Below are 25,372 nucleotides of genomic sequence, written 5' to 3' on the forward strand. Positions count from 1 at the left end.
GAGTATCATAGAACCCCTAAAGTGCAAAAGGTGGCCATTTGGCCCACCGAGTCTATACCTACCCTCTGATTGAGCACCCTACCGAGGCCCATTCACCTGCCCTATCCCCATAACCCTGTAATTCCACCTAACGTTTGGACACTAAGGAGCAATTGAGCACGGCCAATCCACCTAACCTGCACAACTTTGGACTGTGGGAAGGAACGGGAGCACCCGGAGGAAACCCACGCAGACACGGAGAGAAAGTGCAAACCCCACACAGGTCCCTGACATTGTGAGGCAGCAGTGCTAATCACTGTGCCACCATGGTGCCCACATTAACAAACTGTGTACTACATTGTTAGTTAAAGAACAAAGAAAAATTACAGCACAGGAACAGGCCCTTCGGCCCTCCAAGCCTGCGCTGATCCAGACCCTCTATCTAAAACTGTCGCCTATTTTCTAAGGATCTGCTCCCTGCCCATTCATGTATCTGTCTAGATACATCTTAAATGACGCTATCGTGCCCGCCTCTACCACCTCCGCCGGCAATGCGTTCCAGGCACACACCACCCTCTGCATAAAGAACTTTCCATGCATATCTCCCTTAAACTTTTCCCCTCTCACCTTGAACTCGTGACCCCTAGTAATTGATTCCCCCACTCTGGGAAAAAGCTTCTTGCTATCCACCCTGTCCATACCTCTCATGATTTTGTAGACCTCAATGAGGTCCGCCCCTCAACCTCCATCTTTCTAATGAAAATAATCCTAATCTACTCAACCTCTCTTCATAGCTAGCGCCCTCCATACCAGGCAACATCCTGGTGAACCCCCTCTGCACCTTCTCCAAAGCATCCACATCCTTTTGGTAATGTGGCGACCAGAACTGTTAATGTGGCGACTAGAACTGTACGCAGTATTCCAAATGTGGCCGAACCAAAGTCTTATACAACTGTAACATGACCTGCCAACTCTTGTACTCAATACCCCTTCCGATGAAGGAAAGCATGCCGTATGCATTCTCGACCACTCTATCGACCTGTGCTGCACATTGTACCTTCAGGGTACAATGGACCTGAACACCCAGATCTCTCTGTACATAAATTTTCCCCAATGTCATTAAACACAGCCTATTAATAATCCCCCACAGTCCCATTGTGTTAAGTGCATTCCTTAAGCATATTATTGGAATATTTACAATACCCCAGCATATTATTATGACTTTGAATAACATTGAATAATTCATGAAGGCTCTGCCTTCTCAACCTTGCCCCCTCACCTGAGATGTGGTGATCCTCAGGTTAAATCAGCACCAGTCAGCTCTTCCTGTCAAAGGGGGGAGGTAACGTATGGTCATCAGGGACTATTGCGACTTTGCCTTTACGTGTTATGACATTATAGCTCCCTAGAGTTTTTGTGTTATATTACTTGGGGCAAAGTATCATTGTGATATTTTCAATTCCCCCAAGTATAATTATTCTTCATGCAAAGTTGACTTTTCCTGATTTATTTGTAAATCTCAATATATCCGGTCGCTACCAGAGACACGGAAACATTTCTCTGCCGTCTGATCTGCTGCTATTGAAAATCCTGCATGTTACAAAGAGAGAGAGAGAAAATACTCTTTTTTTTCAGGTGCAATAGTGGACATTAGACGCCTCTATTTGTTCCATACAATTCTTTCAACATTCCCGGCTAACCGACTAGAAGCCGATGAACAGAAATTGGAAAGACCTTGGCAGGAAGAAACTCCAGCTCTATAAGTAACACTGAAAAATCTGCATTGTAAAATCTGCAGGAATCTAAAAGGGACAAGAAAGTCCGAGGGCAACATGCAGGGAATGGCAAACAGGATGGAAGGACTGGATATGGCAGCACAGTGGTTAGCACCGTTGCTTCGCAGCTCCAGGGTCCCAGGTTCGATTCCCGGCTTGCGTCGCTGTCTGTGCGGAGTCTGCACGTTCTCCCCGTGTCTGCGTGGGTTTCCTCCGGGTGCTCCGGTTTCCTCCCACAGGTCCCGAAAGACGTGATTGTTAGGTGAATTGGAAATTCTGAATTCTCCCTCCGTGTACCCGAACAGGCGCCTGAATGTGGCGACTAGGGGATTTTCACAGTAACTTCATTGCAGTGTTAATGTAAGCCAACTTGTGACTGGATTTGATGAAAAGGAAACATTATTGAGGCGTGCAGTAATGGGAAAACACAACCGCTTCAGCCAAGTAACATAAGAATATAAGACATAGGAGCAGGAGGAGGCCACTCAGTTTCTCGAGCCCACTGCGCCATTCAATATGATCAATGGCCAGTCCTCTACTTTCCCTTCCTGTACTATCCCCATACCCTCTAATGTCCCTATCATGTTGACCCTGGTCTTGAATATATCCAATGATCGAGCACCCACAAGTGATAACGGAAGGTGCTTGGTGCGATGTCAAAGCAGGAAGAAGGATTGAGATAGCCAGGAGTAATTTTGTGAAGATGAAGGATGTTTGAACAACTGGAAAGTTGAAGCTTGTGACAAGGGGGAAACTCGTAAGATGCTGCATTCCCCCCACTTTCCAGTCTGCCTCAGAAACCTGGACAATAAATAAAGATCTGTGGAAGAAAATAGAAGCCACTATTGGATGCTTTGACGGATGCTAAAATGTCCAAATACAGACCAGAAGACCAATGAAGAGGTGTCTGAAATTGCACAAAGAACTCTTTAAAACGTGACATCCAGTGGTGAAAATGTTAGTGTTTTGGCCATTTGATCGGAGGTGAAAAGTTACAAAGATCTCCTAGAAGGAAAAATGGAGGGCAGCAGAAAGAGGGATCAACTGTGGTGTAGTTGGATGATGAATGTCAGAGTGGCTGTAGCTGAGCTACAGTGGATATGTGACGATGCGCAAGACAGACGAGTGTGATATACGATGGCGCGATTCAGCGAACTTGTTAAACTTCTTGACAGGCGTGTTTAGCGGGGCGTTTCTTGGCGCCTGCAGCACTGGGACACATCTCGCTATTCAACGTCACTTAGCCATTTATTTTGGCCTCAGAGAGATTCTCTCCACTTAGGCCGCACTTAGAGGGATTTCCTGTGGGCAAACAGGAAAGGCTCCTGGCAGATCAGGTCACCATTTTGGAAGGCTGACCCAATCGCCCAACCTCTCTCCTTTCAGACCCCCTCCTGTTTTCAACTCCCCAAGCTTGGGGAGGCCCTTGGGAACCTCCCCTTTACCTAGTAAAACGCCCCCTCGACCCGATCTCAGGCACCCTGGCACTGCCAACCTGGCACCATGACAGTGGCCCTGCCATCCTGGCAGTGCCATCCTAACACCCTGGAAGTGCCAGGGTGACACTGCCAGGGCTCCCAATGGCGCTGACAGGGTTCCAGGCAAGGTGCATGGGTGCCAATGGAAGAGCCAATATGCCACCCTGCCAGGTACTCGACCACCCGGGGGTATCCAATGTCCTGGGAGCCCCCCCCACCCCAGTGACGTTACACCTGGTCCACTTTTGCATGCCTTCGCAAGGTCTCCCAGTCGTGGCCGGTTGAATCCCAATGGCTCATTTAAATATTCTGAACTGGATCACGACCCGTGAGGGCAAGATCCAGATTGCAACGATGTTTTGAGCGTCGCAAATCTCGCGAGGGGAGAGTCAGCGGCCTTGTCCTGACACCAAGTCGGTCGCGACGATGCCGCTGAATCACAACCCATGTCAACAGATTGACCACCATACAGGGTAAGGAACGCCAAAGATCCACAAGCCTTTGAATGAAAACATTTCTGTCATTTTTGTGCTAAAAGGCTGACCTCTTGTTCTGAGAATCCAGGGTATTGTTATGCTACTATCATTCCCTAGAGTATCATTGCGATATCATCATCCTGCAGAGTATCATTCGGACATTAATAATGCACCAGGTTATCATTATGATATTACCAATTCCTTAGAGTTATATCCTCGAGTAACATTGAGATATTACCATTCATCCAATTCTCCAGAATATTATTGTCATTCCCCAGAGAATTACTGTCAGATTATCATTCGCCAAAATTATCATTGTGACATTCACAACCTATCATTGAGGTATTAACAATTTCCCAGAATGCCATTGTGATATTCTTATTTCCCCAGGATATTATTGCGAATGTGCCAGTTGCCTCGGTTGTTTAGCCGCAGAAAAGAAAAGGAAGAAAATCTGTGCCCACAGTTTACACTTTGACTTCTCTCAATGCTTTCACACCTTTTTTATTTGTACAAATTTCTTTTATTGTGTTGAGGAAGTCTCATTAATACAACACTTATCAATAAGACAAGTGCAAGTCAGTGAGAAACAACAGCACCACTTTAACTTAACACAGGTTGCGGGATCCATAAGGACCTAAGGATATAAGAAATAGGTTCTGAAGGACACCGATCGGCCTGTCAATACTGCTCCCGATTTAGTATGGTCATGGCTCCCTAATCTTCAGTTTCATCTCCACTTTCTCACCTGCTTTGCACATCAATGTCAGCCCCCCTAAGATAGTAGCCAACCCCCAGCCTTCCTTCCTACATGCCTGCTCTCCAAAGCCCACCCATCCCGACTGCCCGCCCTCCTCCCTCAGCTGACCAAACCCTTCCCGCCCAATACCCCAGACTTGTCTCACTCCGGGATCCATTGGGCCTTCTCCTTGGGACTGGGTTGTAATCCCAGCAGCGGCCACTGATGTAGCGTTGGCGCTGCCTGAACTGCTGGATCTGATGGCCAATGGCAGAGGTGAGAGCGCGACCAGTTGAGCCGCAGATGACAGACACAGGAACAGATGTTAATCCAGCTTTAGGTTCTGCTACGTTGGTGTCAGTACAATGTTTGCACCAACATGTCTAAGCGTTGGGGGCATTATTTAACCAGTTATAAACCTACCTGGACTCACCCAAATCTCCAGGAGGGAACAACCCATGGCTAGTAGATGTTGAGAGTCATTGTGGATTTACACTTGGCCTGCAGCTTGACACTGGTGGACCCCGTTGCAAACAGCTCACAGACACCAATATGAAACTCGCTTCTGACTCAGTCAACCTAATCTCTCTGTCTACTTTCAGCTACAGGATGAAGGCCAATTCTTCAGCAATAAGTTGGTAATAATAATAAAACAATAAATAATAAAAATCCTGAGGGACCTTGATGGGGTGGATGCTGAAATGATGTTTCCCCAACAAGGCCCAGGATTCATGGCCGCTGGTGAGGCAGGTCCACTCTCCCACAAGGGGTGGTGGTGGGCTTTTCAACTTCCATCCACCCCAGCGGGACCGGAAGGTCCCACCAACAGGAGAAGCTGGAAAATTCCGGCCTGGAATTAGCTGTTAAAAATTAGGGGTCTCCCATTTAAGATGGAGATTAGAAGAATTTTTTTCTCTCAGAGAGTTGTTAGCCTTTGGAACTCTCTTCCCCAGCGAGCAGTGGAGGAAGGACAATGGATCGTTTTAAGTCAATGGTAGATAGATTCTTGACTGACAAAGGATTCAAAGGTTATCGGGGGTAGGCGAAATGTGGAGTCGAGGCCACAATCAAATCAAACGTGATCTCATTGAATGACGGAGCAGACTCGAGGGGCTAAATGGCCAACACCTGATCCAAATTCGTATGTCAGCATTTTTTGAGGCCTTGCCTTCAGGCTGTCTACTTACATCATCAACTTGGCAGATAAGTTTCACTCACCATTGGGATAATGGACTTATACCGTGCTGCATGTTTTCCATTTAGCCTGTTGAAGTTGGCTCGATAATATATGGAGAAGGGAGCGAGTCAACGAGTTCACAATCACATGACACTTCACATCATCCTTCAGAAGATGCATAAAGAGGAAGACTTACATTTATATCAGACCTTTCACAACCTCAGAAAATCGTAGAAACATGTTGCGGACAGCATAGTGCTTCATTGAAGTGTAGCCACTGTTGCAAAAGAGGAGGCACAGCTGCCCAATTTGCGGACAGCAAGATCCCATGAACAGCAAAGTGATCATGGGCAGATACTCTATTCTTTAGTGATGTAGGAAGAGGGATCTGTGTTGCGCCAGGCCACCAGGGTGAACTCCTCGATTAGCCAAATATTGAGATGGAATCTTTTATGGCTAGTTGAGGGAGCAGACAGGGTTTAACGAGGTTAGATGTAATGTCGAGAGGAGACTGAAATTGTGCGAGATAGAGAGAGAGAGAGCTGGATGTCGTGCTGGGTGGACCTGGAACCTTTTCTTGTGGGGATGGATTGAATGCTCCTCCTGATCCATTTTTAAAATCTCGTGGTTTCATTTTCGCTCTGGTGTGGAAGTGGCTCAAAAATAATAACCTTAGCAAAACAACAATCCCTCTAAGTAAAGAATTTGGTGGTGTTCCTTCTCTCCGAGGGGGCCCAACAGCAACAGTGTAATATTCTGTCAGTGGTAATATTTCAGATTTAGCAAGGGGACTGTAGTGTCGAAAGGATGGTGTGTGTAGGGTTTCCAGCCATTGGCAGCGCGATTGTCTTCACATCTGGGCTGCACTTACCTGCCATCGTTTTTCCAGCATCGTTACACTTTCCAGTCCCCGGCCGTGATTTACTTTGGATGCATGCTGACTCTGGAATCTGTTCCCTAATGATTCGACGCCTAATGTGAGAATTTTATTTGTGAAGTTGGCGGTTTTGAAGGCCAACGAAGTTTTCGCCACATATTGGTCCTGCTGAGCCCATTAAAATTCTGCTGATTCGGCTCACGAGCATGCCCCTTAAAGCAAATCGCCTAGCAACTGGGTAGGAAACACCGACAACTGTTGCCCGGAGACCATTTTGAGGATTTAGAAGATTAATAATTTTTAAGATGTGGCAAGACAAACATCTATTGCTCGTGCCTAATTGCCCTTGAGAAGGGGAGCCACCTCCCTGAGCCAGGGCTGTATTTTGTAACAGTTACAAGAGTATTGACAGTCAGAGAGATTATCATAGATTATCATAGAATTTACAGTGCAGAAGGAGGCCATTCGGCCCATCGAGTCTGCACCTGCTCTTGGAAAGAGCACCCTACCCAAGGTCAACACCTCCACCCTATCCCCATAACCCAGTAACCCCACCCAACACTAAGGGCAATTTTGGACACTAAGGGCAATTTATCATGGCCAATCCACCTAACCTGCACATCTTTGGACTGTGGGAGGAAACCGGAGCACCCGGAGGAAACCCACGCACACACGGGGAGAATGTGCAGACTCCGCACAGACAGTGACCCAAGCCGGAATCGAACCTGGGACCCTGGAGCTGCGAAGCAATTGTGCTATCCACAATGCTACCGTGCTGCCCCACAATGCTACCGTGCTGCCCCTAGGTGTACAGGTCCACAGGTCACTGAGAGGGGCAACACAGGTGGAGAAGGTAGCCAAGAAGGCATTCGGCATGCTTGCCTTCATTGGCCGGGGCATTGAGTATAAAAATTTGCAAGTCATGTTGCAGCTGTATAGAACCTTAGTTAGGCCACACTTCGAGTACAGTGTTCAATTCTGGTCGCCACACTACCAGAAGGATGTGGACACTTTAGAGAGGTGCCAAAGAGATTTACCAGGATGTTGCCTGGTATGGAGGGCATTAGCTATGAGGAGAGGTTAAATAAACTTGGTTTGTTTTCACTGGAACAATGGAGGTTGAGGGGCGACCTGATAGAGGTCTACAAAATTATGAGGGGCATAGACAGAGTGGATAGTCAGAGACTTTTTCCCAGGGTAGAGGGGTCAATTACTAGGGGGCATAGTTTAAGGTGCGAGGGGCAAGGTTGAGAGGAGATGTACGAAGCAAGTTTTTTACACAGAGGTGCCTGGAACTCGCTGCCGGAGGAGGTGGTGGAAGCAGGGACGATAGTGACATTTAAGGGGCATCTTGACAAATACATGAATAGAGGGATACGGACCCAGGAAGTGTAGAAGATTTTAGTTTAGACGGGCAGCATGGTTGGCACGGGCTTGGCGGGCCGAAGGGCCTGTTCCTGTGCTGTACTTTTCCTTGTTCTTTGTACAGATACAACTGGGTGGTTTACTGGGACATTTCAGAGTCAACCCCACACACAGCTGGATGGTGCCTGGACTGCGTCATTTCAATTGTGATGACAGGCTGATTAGGCTGATTGGGGTTGTTCGCCTTAGGGCAGAGAAGGCTGAGAGGGAGGTGTTTGTGGCGTACAAACATTATGAGGGACATAGATAGGCTGGATAAGAAGGAACATTTCCCCATTGTAGAGGGGGGGGGGGTGCTGGGGGGGGGGGGGGGGGGGGGGGGGGTGGGGGGGGGGGCGGGGGGTGGGGGGGAGGTGCATAGATTTAAGACTTGGAGGCGATTTGAGGAAAGACTTTCTTCGCCCAGGGGGTGGTGAGGATCTGTAACTCATTGCCTGAAAGGGTGGTCACAGTAAGAAGTCTTACAACCCCAGGTTAAAGTCCAACAGGTTTAGAACATAGAACATAGAACATTACAGCGCAGTACAGGCCCTTCGGCCCTCGATGTTGCGCCGACCTGTGAAACCACTCTAAAGCCCATCTACACTATTCCCTTATCGTCCATATGTCTATCCAATGACCATTTGAATGCCCTTAGTGTTGGCGAGTCCACTACTGTTGCAGGCAGGGCATTCCACGCCTTTACTACTCTCTGAGTAAAGAACCTACCTCTGACATCTATCCTATATCTATTTCCCCTCAATGTAAAGCTATGTCCCCTCGTGCTAGACATCACCATCCGAGGAAAAAGGCTCTTACTGTCCTCCCTATCTAATCCTCTGACCATCTTGTATGCCTCAATTAAGTCACCTCTTAACCTTCTTCTCTAGCTTTCGGTGCACTGCTCCTTCCTCAGGTGATCTCCACATCAAAGGGTGGTAGAGGCGTGAACCCTCACAACACTAAAGAAGCATTTAGACGAGCGCTTGAAACGCTATAGCATTAGAATAGATAGGTGCCTGATGGCCGGCATAGACATAATGGGCCGAAGGGCCTCATTGTGTGCTGTAAAACTCTATGGCTGCTGTACCCTGGAGTTACATGTAGGCTTAACCAGGTACGGATTGTAAATTTCCTTTTGGGTAAATTTCCCTAAATGGTTTTTTAGAACAATCCAGTGGTTGAATGATCATTATTAACTAGACTAGTGCTTATTCCAAATCTTTAAGAAAATTAAATTAAATTCCCCCGGCTGCCATGGTGGGATTCGAACGCCTATCACCCGAGCGTGAATCCACAACCGTGCCACCATCACAACCTCCGATCTAATTTTGAAAACGGCTTCAGTGCGGCGCGTGGTGATAATTCTGTTGTTCCGTTTCCACCGCACAGCCGAGACAGCGGGCAGCAAAGAAAGCCAAGAGTTTGCCGGTGTTGGCCCCGCCATCAAGAGCGATTTCATCGGCCACAAAACCAACAAGGTGGTGGATTTCTGTGACCACTCCTGCAGCGACATTGGGGAAATGTTCAAGGAGCTGCACGGGCTGAGGGTTCTTGTCAGCAACCTGGCCGACGGACTGGTCAAGGTGGTACGTGTCACAACACTTATTTATAATTTATAATTTTGTACCTCGCACTGTTGGCAAAGGGAGAATCAAACGCCGGGTAATATACCTCACAGTAAAGTGTCATGAACTTGAAATGACGCACGTGGACAACTTAATAACGCTGCAGTACCGGGAAACATTTTTTTTTGCAGACGGAAGAAAATGCAATCATTCGTGATACCCTGGATGCCACCATAAAGAAGATGCCGCCAGGCCAGTGCTGGCACGGTGGCCGTCTCTTTGACAACAAGGAGGAGTGGACGGTCGACAGCTGTACCAAGTGCACCTGTCAGGTGAGTCCAGTGTCTACAGGGCCCCCCTGGCTTTTGAATCCATTCTGTGCAAACGATTAGATTATTGATACGTTACTTTGCTTTGACAGTAAATATTGTATTGCTGAACAGGGAGGCATGCTGCCAAAGTTTCCCATCTTGCACTCATCAGGACAAACACAAGAATGCCAAATTTCATACAATCTCGACAATTTGTACTGCAGGAGGAAAAGGGTGCTGATTGGTTGGCAAGTCACCGCTTGAAATTTGCCATTCTCGTGTTTGTCCTGATGACTGCACGATGAAAAGTTTTGACAACATGTACTGTTCAGCAAGATTTGAGTTCTGCACTTCCCAAGTGACAATTTGGGGAATTATAATTACCAAAATTGACTAGGTAGGAATTGTTCAAAGTTTGTGAACAACCACAAATGCAGTTCATGGTGTAGGCAGGAAAAGTAACTATCTTGTGCAAATTTTATACAGTCATTGCTAAGCATTCGTCAGTGTTATTTCAAAATTATTCAAAGGTGTTATTACCATTGGGTCAATTATTTTAAAAAGAGTTTCTTAATGGAGATCTGTTGTCAGGACGAAAGCGTTTAACTCGGTTTCTTTGGTTGAGGGTGTTCAATTCCTGCCACTATGCTGAATTAGCTGGTCTCAGCTGAGTTCGTCATTGGGCTCAGTGTCTTTAGGCAGGGGAAGAGGAGGCAATGGGAATAGGGGTTAGGGATGCGGGGGGGGGGGGGGGGGGGGGGGGGGCGGGGGGAGAGCGGGTAAAGAAAAATCCCTTAGATTTGTTGGAGAGTGTATTTTTGTGCAGATCAGGTGGAGACGCAATTAGGCTCAGCTGTGATGCCCTCCACATTAGACCATAAGACATAGGAGCAGAATTAGGCCACTCGGCCCATCGAGTCTGCTCCGCCATTCAATCATGGCTGATATATTTCTCATCCCCATTCCCCTGCCTTCTCCCCATAACCCCTGACCCCTTAATGATCAAACGCCTATCAATCTCTGTTTTAAAGACACTCGGTGATTTGGCCTCCACAGCCTTCTGTGGCAAAGAGTTCCACAGATTCACCACCCTCTGGCTGAAGAAATTCCTGCTCATCTCTGTTTTAAAGGATCGTCCCTTTAGTCTGAGATTGTGTCCTCTGCTTCTAGTTTTTCCTACAAGTGGAAACATTCTCTCCACGTCCACTCTATCCAGGCCTCGCAGTATCCTGTAAGTTTCAATAAGATCCCCCCTGATCCTTCTAAACTTCAACGAGTACAGATCCAGAGTCCACAACCGTTCCTCATACGACAAGCTCTTCATTCCAGGGATCATTCTTGTGAATCTCGTCGGGACCCTTTCCAAGGACAGCACATCCTGGGATCATTCTTGTGAATCTCCTCTGGACCCTTTCCAAGGCCAGTCAACAAGTATCGCCTGGGCTCGGTCATGAAACAGGGTTACTGGGACAGGCCCACATAACAAAGAGGTAACAGTCCAGGGAATGTCCAGGGAATCTCAATAAAGCGTGGCGCATTAACAACTGCAGAGAAATGGCATTCGTATGATCCCAATGCATTTTACCAGTCAAAGGGGAAGTGGGCAGCAGAAAAAAAAAAATTGGCAAACATATTTTTTCATATCAGCCAGAATGCTCCAGGATCATTGCTGAAATTCAGGGAGCTGTGACACGAGAAAGCCACTGAAACCTCATCCCATTTGTCAGAATATGACCCAGCTTGGTGTCTGACACCCTTTGAGATCCCTTCACATCCCTTCACATTGCACTGGCCCTAAACTCTCAGCTGTAAAATACTTGTTAGGAGACTCATAAAATGCAAATAATAACAAATTACAAGCTATCATCCCTGGACTGGATTTGATTAATGGTGCTGTGAATGATCATTCTCCTGTAGATTTCAGCAGTTTCTTTCAAACTAATGTGAGAAAGTTATTTATCAAGATTTTTGCTTGGTATTGAGGCACTCCAAATGAAGATGAATTCTGAATGACAACCCAACTGTTTGGGACCAGGGCCACCATTTTCCCGTCTCCAATGCAGCCCTGTTACTAAAGCTCATCTATTTCTATTTACTGCGTTCACATTAAAAGGCATCGTAGACTGCCGTTATTGACACAGCAAGAAGTCTTACAACACCGGCTTAAAGTCCAACAGGTTTGTTTCGAATCACTAGCTTTCGGAGCACTGCTCCTTCCTCAGGTGAATGAAGAGGTGGGTTCCAGAAATAGGAAAGGATGTCCCGAAGTGTGGTACATTGGCGAGACCATGCAGACACTGCGACAACGGATGAACGGACATCGTGCGACAATCGCCAGGCAGGAATGTTCCCTTCCAATTGGGAACACTTCAGCAGTTAAGGGCATTTAGCCTCTGATCTTCGGGTAAGGGTTCTGCAAGGCGGCCTTCAGGATGCGTGTCAACGCAGAATCGCCGAGCAGAAACTTATAGCCAAGTTCCGCACACATGAGTACGGCCTCAACCGGGACCTTGGATTCATGTCGCATTACATTCACCCCCCACCACCTGGCCTGCGAAATCCTACCAACTGTCCTGGCTTGAGACAATTCACACCTTTTTAACCTGTGATTATCCCTCTCTCCAGTTGCTCGACCTGGACCTGTAAAGACTTAATTACCTGCAAAGACTCTCATTCAAAGTATCGTCTTGCATCTTTGACTTTGTCTATTTAGGGGCAGCACGGTAGCATTGTGGATCGCACAATTGCTTCACAGCTCCAGGGTCCCAGGTTCAATTCCGGCTTGGGTCACTGTCTGTGTGGAATCTGCACATCCTCCCCGTGTGTGCGTGGGTTTCCTCCGGGTGCTCCGGTTTCTTCCCACAGTCCAATGATGTGCAGGTTAGGTGGATTGGCCATGATAAATTGCCCTTAGTGTCCAAAATTGCCCTTAGTGTTGGGTGGGGTTACTGGGTTATGGGGATAGTGTGGAGGTGTTGACCTTGGGTAGGGTGCTCTTTCCAAGAGCCGGTGCAGACTCGATGGGCCGAATGGCCTCCTTCTGCACTGTAAATTCTATGTAATATATGTTTCTGGAACCCACCTCTTCATTCACCTGAGGAAGGAGCAGCGCTCCGAAAGCTAGTGATTTGAAACAAACCTGTTGGACTTTAACCTGGTGTTGTAAGACTTCATACTGTGCTCACCCCAGTTCAAGGCCAGCATCTCTACATCATGGGTATTGACATAGCATGACTTACAGGCAATTCAGCCCAACAGGGCCATGCTAATATTTATGGTTCACATTAACCTGACCTCACGCCTATTCATCCAACTCCATCAAATTATCCGTTATTCGCTTTCTCCCTCAGGACTTTATCCAGCTACCTAAGTGTTGTGATGTTATTTGCCTCGATCATTCCCTGCGGTACTGATATCCACATTCTCAGCACTGTTAGGGATAGACAAGTGAGAATGTGGTGACAGAATGATAATGCCACTGAACTAATTATCCAGAATAATGTGCTGGAGAACTTAAATCCAAAGAATTGATAAATCTGGAATTGAAAGTTAGTAATAGTAACCATCATGAATCTGTTATCAGAGAAAACTCCATCTGGTTCAATCGAGTCCTTCAGGGAAGGAAATCTGCCATTTTTACCTGGTCTGGCCTACATGTGACTCCAGACCAAAAAGGACAAGCAATGTTGTTGACTCTTAACTGCCGCTAAATTTGACTAGGAAGCCATTCACTTCAAAGTCAATTAGGATGGGCAACAAATGCTGGCTTTGCCAGTGATTCCACTGCCCGTGTGGGACAGTTAGACACTTATATTCTAATTAACATGCAACTTCTCTATTCCAACTCCCAGTTCCTGCAGATGTTTTGGCATAACGTGACAAGGAATCCTGTACCTTCTCTGGCCTGTGCGAAACCTGCAACTGATCCACTCTGAGAGATTCCTGTACCCTCTCCACTCCGAGAGATTCCTGTACCCTCTCCACTCTGAGAGATTCCTGTACCCTCTCCACGCTGAGAGATTCCTGTACCCTCTCCACGCTGAGAGTTTCCTGTACCCTCTCCACTCTGAGATATTCCTGTACCCTCTCCACTCAGAGAGATTCCTGTACCCTCTCCACTCAGAGAGATCCCTGTACCCTCTCCACGCTGAGAGATCCCTGTACCCTCTCCACGCTGAGAGATTCCTGTACCCTCTCCACTCTGAGAGATTCCTGTACCCTCTCCACTCTGAGATATTCCTGTACCCTCTCCACTCTGAGAGATTCCTGTACCCTCTCCACTCTGAGAGATTCCTGTACTCTCTCCACTCTGAGAGATTCCTGTACCCTCACCATTCCGAGAGATTCCTGTACCCTCTCCACGCTGAGAGATTCCTGTACCCTCTCCACTCTGAGAGATTCCTGTACCCTCTCCACGCTGAGAGATTCCTGTACCCTCTCCACTCTGAGAGATTCCTGTACCCTCTCCACTCTGAGAGATTCCTGTACCCTCTCCACTCTGAGAGATTCCTGTACCCTCTCCACTCTGAGAGATTCCTGTACCCTCTCCACTCTGAGAGATTCCTGTACCCTCTCCACTCTGAGAGATTCCTGTACCCTCTCCATTCGGAGAGATTCCTGTACCCTCTCCACTCGGAGAGATTCCTGTACCCTCTCTATTCTGAGAGATTCCTGTACCCTCTCTATTCTGAGAGATTCCTGTACCCTCTCCACTCTGAGAGATTCCTGTATCCTCTCCATTCTGAGAGATTCCTGTACCCTCTCCACTCTGAGAGATTCCTGTACCCTCTCCATGCTGAGAGATTACCCTCTCCATGCTGAGAGATTCCTGTATCCTCTCCACTCTGAGAGATTCCTGTACCCTCTCCATTCTGAGAGATTCCTGTACCCTCTCCACTCTGAGAGATTCCTGTATCCTCTCCATTCTGAGAGATTCCTGTACCCTCTCCACTCTGAGAGATTCCTGTATCCTCTCCACGCTGAGAGATTCCTGTATCCTCTCCACTCTGAGAGATTCCTGTACCCTCTCCACTCTGAGAGATTCCTGTACCCTCTCCACGCTGAGAGATTCCTGTACCCCCTCCACGCAGAGAGATTCCTGTACCCTCTCCACGCTGAGAGACTCCTGTACCCTCTCCACTCTGAGAGATTCCTGTACCCTCTCCATTCTGAGAGATTCCTGTACCCTCTCCGCGCTGAGAGATTCCTGTACCCTCTCCACTCTGAGAGATCCCTGTACCCTCTCCACGCTGAGAGATTCCTGTACCCTCTCCACGCTGAGAGACTCCTGTACCCTCTCCACTCTGAGAGATTCCTGTACCCCCTCCACGCTGAGAGATTCCTGTATCCCCCTCCACGCAGAGAGATTCCTGTACCCTCTCCACACTGAGAGATTCCTGTACCCTCTCCACTCTGAGAGATTCCTGTGCCCTCTCCATTCTGAGAGATTCCTGTACCCTCTCCGCGCTGAGAGATTCCTGTACCCTCTCCACGCTGAGAGACTCCTGTACCCTCTCCACGCTGAGAGATTCCTGTACCCTCTCCACTCTGAGAGATTCCTGTACCCTCTCCACGCTGAGAGACTCCTGTACCCTCTCCACTCTGAGAGATTCCTGTACCCTCACCACGCTGAGAGACTCCTGTACCCTCTCCACTCTGAGAGATTCCTGTACCCTCTCCACTCCGAGAGATTCCTGTACCCTCTCCACTCCGAGAGATTCCTGTACCCTCTCCACGCTGAGAGATTCCTGTACCCTCTCCACTCCGAGAGATTCCTGTACCCTCTCCACGCTGAGAGATTCCTGTACCCTCTCCACTCCGAGAGATTCCTGTACCCTCTCCACGCTGAGAGACTCCTAACAATGATAGCAGACCTGAGACGATACACTTACTAAAAAAAGAAACTGAACAAGCTCCAACGCTTTCTTCATGGTCTTCAGAATAAGAACGGCAGCTGATCGGATCGACATCCGTGAATTGTTTCCACTTGTCGGGGGAGACAATAAACTCGAGGCCAGAAGTATCAGATAGTTACGAATAAATTCAGGATAATCCTTATCCGGAGAGTGATAAGAATGTGTAACTTGTAGTTGTGGTGAATAATATGGATGCATTTAAGGGAAGGCAGGATAAATACATAAGGGAGAAATCAATGCCAGGATATGCCGGCTGCGTTTACTGAAAATGGGACAGATAAACGTCAGTTGGGCTGAATGGCCTATTTCTGTATTTTAGACTCCATGTAATCATACACAATGACATTCCCAACCTCTGGCTCTCGAAATGACTTTCCCTCTTCTTGCTACCCAAGCCGGGTTTCCTACACATGTTTCATGCTCGGTTCTAATTTCAATAAATGGGCAAGAATCGGTTTCATCTGAATCATCGGCCGCGCTCCTCGGAGTTTTGAAGATTCGCTGTGAAGCCGGAGCTGGGTGGCAGAGTGGAGAGTCTCGTGCAACACACACACCAGCAGCTCCTGGCCTCGAACGGAAAACCACACCAAAGAGTGGTGAATAATGACTTTTAAAATCAGATTTGTAACAGATGTAATTGAAGCCTGTGAAAGGTTTCAATCACGATGGTTCGAATCAGTCTTCTCGAGAGAGTTCTGGAGGAGGCAGCCCCTCGATTGACTGTGCGCTTAATCATTCCTGGGGTGGAGATCTAAACGCATCTGTTCCCCAGTGTCTCGGACAATATTTATCCTTCGACCGACAGATGATCTGGTCCATTATCTCATTGAAGATTGTGACAGCTTGCTGTGCACAGATTGGTTGCTGTGTCACTTCACTTCAAAGGAGTACTTCATGCACTGAAGCCCTGAGGGGGCCGACTGAGGTTATGAAAGGCGGGTTATAAAATGCAATTCTTTCTTTCTCTCTTCTTAGCCCCCTGTGCATTAAGGCCGGGTCTGCAGTATGGACGGGGCCCTCCAGCCCTGTAGAACTGACAGACATCATCTGTTCTTGCTTGAGGTCTCGTAGTTTCAAGCAGTGCCAGAAGTGATGGTAAGTTGCTCCTCTGTGGTTTCATCCACGAGATGGGCGAGCAGCCAGAGCGAGTGCTGATATTTTCTTAGCCCTTGTCCATGAACATGTGGAAACGGACTCTCATAGAGAACTATAAAAACATTACAGCACAGAAGGAACCCTTTCAGCCCGGTGCTGGCCCTTCAAAAGAGCTGTCCAACTCACCCCACTTCCTCCTGTTATTTCCCCCCATAGCCCTGCACATAGAATCATAGAATTTACAGTGCAGAAGGAGGCCATTCGGCCCATCGAGTCTGCACCGGCTCTTGGAAAGAGCACCCTACCCAAGGTCAACACCTCCACCCTATCCCCATAACCCAGTAACCCAACCCAACCCAACACTAAGGGCAATTTTGGACACTAAGGGCAATTTATCATGGCCAATCCACCCAACCTGCACATCTTTGGACTGTGGGAGGAAACCGGAGCACCCGGAGGAAACCCACGCACACACGGGGAGGATCTGCAGACTCCTCACAGACAGTGACCCAAGCCGGAATTGAACCTGGGACTCTGGAGCTGTGAAGCAATTGTGCTATCCACAATGCTACCGTGCTGCCCCAAAATGTTCTTATTTTAAAATGTCCCCTATTCGACTGAACAGCAAGACATTTGGCCCAAAGAATTCATGCGGCCATTTACCATCAGCGATTGCAAATAACCTGCCATATTCTCACACGTGGCTGATCCAGAGGGCAAGTAAAAAACCTCGGCCATGGATTTCCCAGCTTTCCGCATTCCAGCTCTCTCCCCAGGTCTTCACCAGATGGAGCCTTGAGCGCACGGTCACCCACGCGAGTGCATGGCCTCGCCAGTTCCGTTCTCCTCCTGTCTCATCTACGTCAGGTTCGCTGCCCACATAAGCTCAGATTCAGTCCATGTGAGTTGTACCACACTGATCTTCGCCCATGAGCTGACAGTATTATCGCACCTTATGGCCAGGAGTTCAACTGCAGACTTCCAATTGTCCAGTACAGAACTTGAGTATTGCTGACAACTGAGACAGGCTGTTGAAACTTTTTGTCTTGCACTCAACAGAACAGATTCACAAAAATACCAGATTTTCCTCTGAAATTTGGTGTTCTTGATGAGTACAACATGAAAAACTGCGACAACATGTCTATTTATTTAGCAGACTCCAATTATTGGATTCAGCTCCTTTATCCACTGAGCTGCTACTCCCTTAAGGCAGGTAGTGAAGGTCTCAATATTTAAGCCAAATGCTGTGGCCTTGAATTTCATACCTGGGAACATCCCAGATGTTGAACCATTCTCAACAGGCACTGTCAAACTACTTAGCCTGAAAGATGGGCATACATTAGGGAAAATATTCCGGCTCCCGGAAAAGTGCCGAACTCACCGAGTCTAATTCTTGTTCCCGTGTGCAAGCGGAAAATTCCAATTCCTTCAACTGTCAGTCACACAGATTAGGCACCCCGCATGTTTGAGAATCGGGGAAGCGTTACAATTTTTTAATGTGTCACGTACCGACACCATAAAAATCTCATTGAAAGAAACGGATAATACGGAGCAGATCTCAACAGGGCTGAGTTTGAGAGAGAGAGAGATCTTGTTTCCTGTCGGGCCTGAAAATCTGGTGATAATTTCAGGAGAGACTCTGAGTGAGTAAAATTATAGGAAAGCAGAGTATGCGACTCTGTACTCCGGGGTAGGGAGAGTTTAATGGGCAAAGATGCATTAGGATGGGGGGATTGACAGGCAGTCATTGATGAGATTTAGGAACAGTATACTTGCATACACAAAGCACAAATTCCACGATTTTCTAAGTGGCATATTTGATTTGGAACCTGAATGTACTTGTTTCCGCGCTCGGCTATATCAGAAATCTGGGCCTCTCTGGTTCTACAAAGATCGTCTACATTTCTTCTTCTGAGATTGTTTTGGAAGTGGAGCTCTTCCCATTACAGCCAACCCATTTCAGCATTCCCCCTCTGGGGAATAGCAGAGTCGGATGCAGACTGGAGCTCCCCCGAGCTTGCCCCAACAACAAGCCTGTGCACCAGCGTCAGGAGCACGCTGGATCGCACAAGCGTGATGGATTTCCCTCCGTTTCCCACACCAGCCATCCTCTGGGCTCTCAACAACAACAACAATGGCGACTTGCGTTTGCATAGCACCTTTACCGAGGCACTTCACAGAGCCGTTATCCAGCAAAATTTAACGCCCGAGCCCCATTTTCTTTTATTCATTCTTGGGATGTGGGTGTCGCTGGCGATGCCAGCATTTATTGCCCATTCCTAATTGCCCTGGAGAAGGAGGTGGTGAGTCACCTTCCTGAACCGCTGCAGTCCACGTGATGTAGGTACACCCACAGTGCTGTTCGGAATGGAGTTCCAGGGTTTTGACCCAGCGACAGTGTAAGAACCAGAATGTATTTCCAAGTCAGAAGTGTGTGTGTGGCTTGGAGGGAGACTTCGAGGTGGTGGTGACCCCGTGTGTCTGCCACCCTTGTCCTTCTAAGCGGTAGAGTTTGCGGGTTTGGAAGGTGCTGTCGAAGGAGGTATTAGGACAAATGACCAAAAGCATAGTCTGCGAGGTGCATTCCAAGTCCTTCAGATGGAGAGGTTTAGGGACGAAATTCGAACGCTAAGTCTTTCGGCAGCCAGTGGTGGTGTGATGAAAATCATGGGTCGGCAAGAATCCAGAATTGGAGAAATGTGGATATCTTGTTGGGCGGCACGGTAGCACAGTGGTTAGCACTGTTGTTTCACAGCGCCAGGGTCCCAGGTTCGATTCCCGGCTTGGGTCACTGTCTGTGCGGAGCCTGCACGTTCTCCCCGTGTCTGCGTGGGTTTCCTCCGGGTGCTCCGGTTTCCTCCCACAAGTCCCGAAAGGCGTGCTGAATTCTCCCTCGGTGTACCCGAACGGGCGTCGGAATGTGGCGACGAGGGGCTTTTCACAGTAACTTCATCGCAGCATAAGCCGACTTGTGACAATAAAGATTATTATTATCTCAAAGGACGATAAGGCTGGAGGATGTTATTGGCGGGGGGGGGGGGGGGGGGGGGTTGTGGGGAGTGGTCTAGGGAGCACAAATTCATGGGGGCTTTTGAACCCCAGATAAGAACTTAAATTGGGGCAATATGAGGTTAGCGAACATGGTGGGGTTGGGGGGGTGCAGGGGTGATGGGTGAACGGGGCTTGGTGCGGGTTAAGACTCGAATAAAACATGAAGTGCTCCCCTCAAGTTACAGTGTGGCCAGAGAACGGTGATGTAAACGGCTTTCAAAGCTTCGGAATAACAATGTTCAAAGACTCACATTCAGGATAAAAGTGTTTCTCAAGCTTTCGTTGAAAGTTTTATTTTCCCCCCCTTGGCAGGATTTCAGCATCATCTGTCGGCGGATTACCTGTCCGCCTGTCTCCTGTGCCAACCCCTCATTTCTCGAGGGTGAATGCTGTCCCTCCTGTCTCCGTAAGTATACACTTGAAAGATTTGCATTTTCAAATTGTGTTGCCATGTCTCATGCTCTGCGTGCCCGGGGAGGGAATTGAAGCAAATACCTCAGTTTGGGGTGAGCCGCGGGGGAGCAAACTACCAGTTCAGTCTTAACAGGGAGCTGCCCAGTGACGTGACCTTGCTAGATGTGATTCTAAATCCTCCGCACTGTCAGGTTGGATGTAATAAATTCCATGACAACATCCGCAGAGCATGCACATGACCCGCAGTGTCCTGATTGTGGTATTATCATAACAATCAGCACTGCAAGGGTTAATGAGGTGTAGCGAGTAGCCACTAGAGGGAGCTACAGTTACAACTGTATAAGGAGTGATGCTAAGCCTTGGGGGAGAGTGTGCAGGAGGTAGCTAAAGAGAGTCAGAAGTACAAATAGTGTGAGTGCAGATCATAGTTTATATCAGTCGTGAGATTAGCTGTAGATGAGTGTAGTTTAGATGTTATTAATCAACTGTGCATTCTTTAGGAGTACGTGTCGAATCCAAGTTAGTAGTGTTAATATATTTATAGCTTTGTTTAAGTTGAAGCTATTATTTTGTGGTCTTTGTGAACACTACGCCAACCATCCTGAAATAAGCAACACAAAGAACACCACACTGATCAATATTTATCCCTCAGTCATCATCATTAAAGTAAATTATCGGATCATTTATCTGTGCAAAATCCTCCCCCACTCTGTGAGGCTCAAGGAGCTTTTAGCTTTGGCATTTATTCCATTAAAAGTTTCAAATTGCAGCACATTTGCAACTTGAGCAATGCTGTTTGCGCTCTTGTTACAGATGTCAAAGTTTTCAATAGGAGTTTATTTTAATTGCAATAATAAATGGTTTCCAGTGGTGGTGGTGGTGGTGGGGGTGGGGGGGTATTTGTTGTTTGCAGGGGGGGAGGTGGAAGTCAGTGGAAGTCATGAGGGGTCCGTGGAGAATGTTGCTGTGCTGGCAGTTTTAGAGGTTTTTAATTTCTGAGCGCTGTCTTTGAGCCAGGGCGAGAGTCACAGAGAGCTGGTTACGCCTGCAGCATTCCTGTGTTTTATCAACTCGGGAATCACAGGAGTAGCAGACAGCTTTTTGGATTGGATTTGTTTATTGTCACATGTACCGAGGTACAGTGAAAAGTATTTTTCTGCGAGCAGCTCAACAAATCATTAAGTACATGAAAAAGAAAATAAAATAAAAAGAAAATACATAGTAGGACAACACAAGGTCCACAATGTAAATGCATAAACACCGGCATCGGGTGAAGTATACAGGGGTGTAGTGTCAATCAGGTCAGTCCATAAGAGGGTCATTTAGGAGTCTGGTGACAGTGGGGAAGAAGCTGTTTTTGAGTCTGTTCCTGCGTGTTCTCAGACTTCTGTATCTCCTGCCCGATGGAAGAAGTTGGAAGAGTGAGTAAGCCGGGTGGGAGGGGTCTTTGATTACGCTGTCCGCTTTCCCAAGGTAGTGGGGGGTGTAGACAGAGTCAGTGGATGGGAGGCAGGTTCGTGTGATGGACTGGGCGGTGTTCACGACTCTCTGAAGTTTCTAGCGGTCCTGGGCCGAGCAGTTGCCAGACCAGGCTGTGATGCAGCCAGGTTGAATGCTTTCTATGGTGAGTTCAGGTGGTGTCTTGCACTGTGACCACTGGCCTTTCACCTTAGTTTCTCAATAATAAAATGATGTTGAGTTGTTGTTCTGTCATTGACTACACAGCATTGTTTTGTCTTCCCTCTCTAGTTAAGGACAGTGAGGATGGGTGGTCTCCTTGGTCTGAATGGACGGAATGTTCTGTGTCCTGCGGCACTGGAACGCAGCAACGTGGAAGGTCATGTGATCCCACCAGCAGCCGTTGCGAGGGCCCATCCATCCAGACTAAATCTTGCCAGTCAGCGGAATGTGACAAACGGAGTAAGTTTCACTCGGTAGATGTCTGAGATGCCTCTCGGGCAGTCAGTCATGCCCACTGTAACAATTAGTAAGGTGTAGCAGATTTTGCAACTGTGCTAACCTTAGCTTCTATCAGGACAAAATCGATATGTCATATGTTTACCATAAACATATCACACGCAAACTATAAGTGGTGAGATTGCCTATGAAGTTTGGCTGGGAGAGGTAACATTCATGGCATCGCTGAAAGCTGCAACTTCTGTCACTTACAAGGATGAGGGCAGCAGATGCCTGAGAAGACCATCACTGCCCAATTCACCTCCAGGTCAAACTCAATCCTGACTTGGGAGTATATTGATTGTTTCTGGGTCAAAGTCCTGGAACTCTCTCCTGACGGTGGGAGCACGGTGATTCAAGCAGGACGATGACCACCACCTTCTCAAATGGCAATTCAAGGCAGGCCATAAATGGCAGCATTGCCAGTGGCGCCTACATATATAAGTTTCTTTTCAACTGAACCATTCAAGCCACGAGTTCACATGCCCAGTTGCTGGTCTTGCCGTGTCTGTCACCCGAGGTTGGCAGCCGGACCATGGCGATGAAAGATGGAAATTTCCCAATTGGTTGGCAAGCTTGTCTGGGCACATCCATGAGAATTGGTCACGTGGGCAAGCGAGTGCCTGACATTCTCAAAACTGCACCCCCGCGAAGGGTAGTCATGCCACATGAGGAAGATGAAGAAGAAAACGATGGGATGATATGAGATTGAAAAGTGTCTGGGGGAGATCTCAACTTTGCGCAGTGGTGCGAAACAGGTGATAGTGAACTTGTACAGCGCTTGCAATTTTAATATCCATTAACGTCAAGGTAGACAGATGTGAATCATACTGCTGTTGTCTTGCTCCTAACAGTTTTACAGTTTTGCCTTAAGTCTAAGAGCCACCCCCTCCTGTTTATCCTCAATGTTAGCTCCTTACCTTTGCTCTCAGATATAATTGGTGTATCTGATGAATTTGGATAGTGTGGAGTCCCTCACTTTTGAATTTTTGTATAGAGCCCGAGGCGACACTGTCAGACCTTCAGGCCTTTCACATAGCTCTCAGGCTCTCGTGGCAGAGCTGATTTGGAGTGTGATTGAGTCCTGTCAGAGAGGAGTTCCAGGATTTCTACCCGGCAACAGTGATATATGTTCAAGTCGAGGCAGGTGTCTTCCTACTCATGGCTGGGATATAACCCTGCGTGTGAAATAAAGGTTTGGGGAGTTTTAATGATCAGCCAGTTCCCATTGTCTATCGGTCGATCCGTTATCAGCCCCATTTCTTTCAATTAGGGGGGTGGTGTGGGGGGCACTGCCATTTCTCACCGTCTGATTCCCTCTGCTGATGTGAATTTTTGCCTCTTCAGTTCGTCAGGATGGCGGCTGGAGCCACTGGTCACCGTGGTCTCCGTGTTCGGTCACTTGTGGTGACGGCATCACCACCCGCATCCGCCTCTGTAACTCGCCCGTGCCACAGCTCGATGGCCAGGACTGCCAGGGTAACGGACGGGAGACAAAGCAATGTATGAGGACTCCATGCCCCAGTAAGTTCACTCGCCCGGCTCCTTGGCTGGTGTCCGCCTGCCTCTTTACACATTCGTTTGGAACTAACAGATTGGTTTTAAATAGTCGTTTGGTAGCACAGAACTTGAGCATCGCTGAGAAAGAAGCTTTTCGCCTTGCACTCGTCACGAATACCAATAAAAGGGGGGAAGTAACAATTTATACTGGCCAGAATTCTCTGGCTGTTGGGATTCTCTGTTCCCGCCGGCCCCGCTTCCTTAGCCGTGAGTTTCCCGGTGGCGTGGGGTGGCTTAATTGGGAAACCTCGTTGACAATCGGCGGGAGTAGGGAAACCGGCCGCCAGCGAATGCCGCTCTGCCGAGAAACACACGGGTGGGGGACCGGAGAACCCCACCCACTGTACAAGAAGAGAGTGCTGAATGGTTGGCAGGTGGACTCTAATTGGTAGAGTCATGGAGAATGCACCATTAGATGGTAACTGACAGTTAACTGCCAAGCATTCTTTGAAATTTAAACCAAGCAGCTTGACTCTGATTGGTTAAGGCATTCCCCTGGGGAGTGAATCAGCAAATGGTTGTTCCTGATATAGTTTAACTGAAACAGGCGCAATGTGTGTACATGTTCTTTCTGCCTGTAAAGAACAGGACCCTGTGCATTAATATATGTAGCTTCCAATACATGTAAATGCAACACACTGCGAGCCTGATTGATAATCTTTTGTTCTGATGTTTTCTGCCATGGGCTGGCAGTTACCCCTACCACATAAGAGATGACCTTATTAGTTATGGGCATCATGGTCTGTAAATTTGCTCATGGGCACACTGACACAATTCCTGGCACCACTCTTCTTAAAATATGTCAAGACCTGGGTGTGGGTGCAGGGGAGATTTACCGGAATGGTATTCGGGATGAAGAACCCCTTTTATATGGAGAGACTGAGGGAGTGCAGCGATTCCAGGCTGATTCCTGGGATGGCAGGACTGTCATATTTAGAAGAGTGAGAGGGGATCTCATGGAAGCTTACAAAATTCTAACAGGATGCGACAGGGTAGATTCAGGAAGAATGTTCCCGATGGTGGGAGAGTCCAGGACTAGGGGGTCATAGTTTGAGGATAAGGCGTAAACCTTTTAGGACTGAGGTGAGGAGAAATGTCTTCACCCAGAGAGTGGTGAATCTGTGGAATTCACTCCCACAGAAAGTAGTTGAGGCCAAAATGTTGTGTAATTTCAAGAAGGAATTAGATGTAGCTCTTGGGGCTAAAGGGATCAAGGGATATGGGGGGAAGGCAGGATCACGGTATTGAACTTGATGATCAGCCATGATCATAAAGAATGGCAGAGCAGGCTCGAAGGGCCGAACGGCCTCCTCCTGCTTCTATTTTCTATGTGTGTTTCCATGTAAGCCGGGGTGTTCTGCTGAGAGCAGAGTTTGATAGACGTATCCAAAATTAGGGGGCTTTTGATGGAGCAAAGCGAAGCCTCTGGCAGGAGGAGCAGGAACAAGAGGGTACAGATTTAAGATAACTGACGGGTGATGCGGAGCGGAGATGGCAGAATCTGTTTATGCAGCGAGTTATTATGGTCTGGAATGTGGGTCAGGGTTTTCTGGTCCAGGCACCATTGTGGGTGCGTCAGGAAAATTTGGAGAGTAGC

General features: G+C 47.8%; 1 protein-coding gene across 1 annotated transcript in view; it reads left to right on the forward strand.

The window, feature by feature from the left end:
* The window catches only part of thbs2a (thrombospondin 2a), an 85,018-nt gene that overhangs the window by 14,711 nt on the left and 44,935 nt on the right, over positions 1-25,372 (forward strand). The window contains exons 5-9 of the mRNA XM_072513149.1: positions 9,298-9,494; positions 9,665-9,805; positions 20,158-20,251; positions 22,009-22,179; positions 23,563-23,739. Of these exons, the coding sequence (XP_072369250.1) occupies positions 9,298-9,494; positions 9,665-9,805; positions 20,158-20,251; positions 22,009-22,179; positions 23,563-23,739 (780 nt within the window). The remainder of the gene's footprint in view (positions 1-9,297; positions 9,495-9,664; positions 9,806-20,157; positions 20,252-22,008; positions 22,180-23,562; positions 23,740-25,372) is intronic.

This window comes from Scyliorhinus torazame, chromosome 1 (genome assembly GCF_047496885.1).
Source record: "Scyliorhinus torazame isolate Kashiwa2021f chromosome 1, sScyTor2.1, whole genome shotgun sequence".
Classification (NCBI taxonomy): Eukaryota; Metazoa; Chordata; class Chondrichthyes; order Carcharhiniformes; family Scyliorhinidae; genus Scyliorhinus; species Scyliorhinus torazame.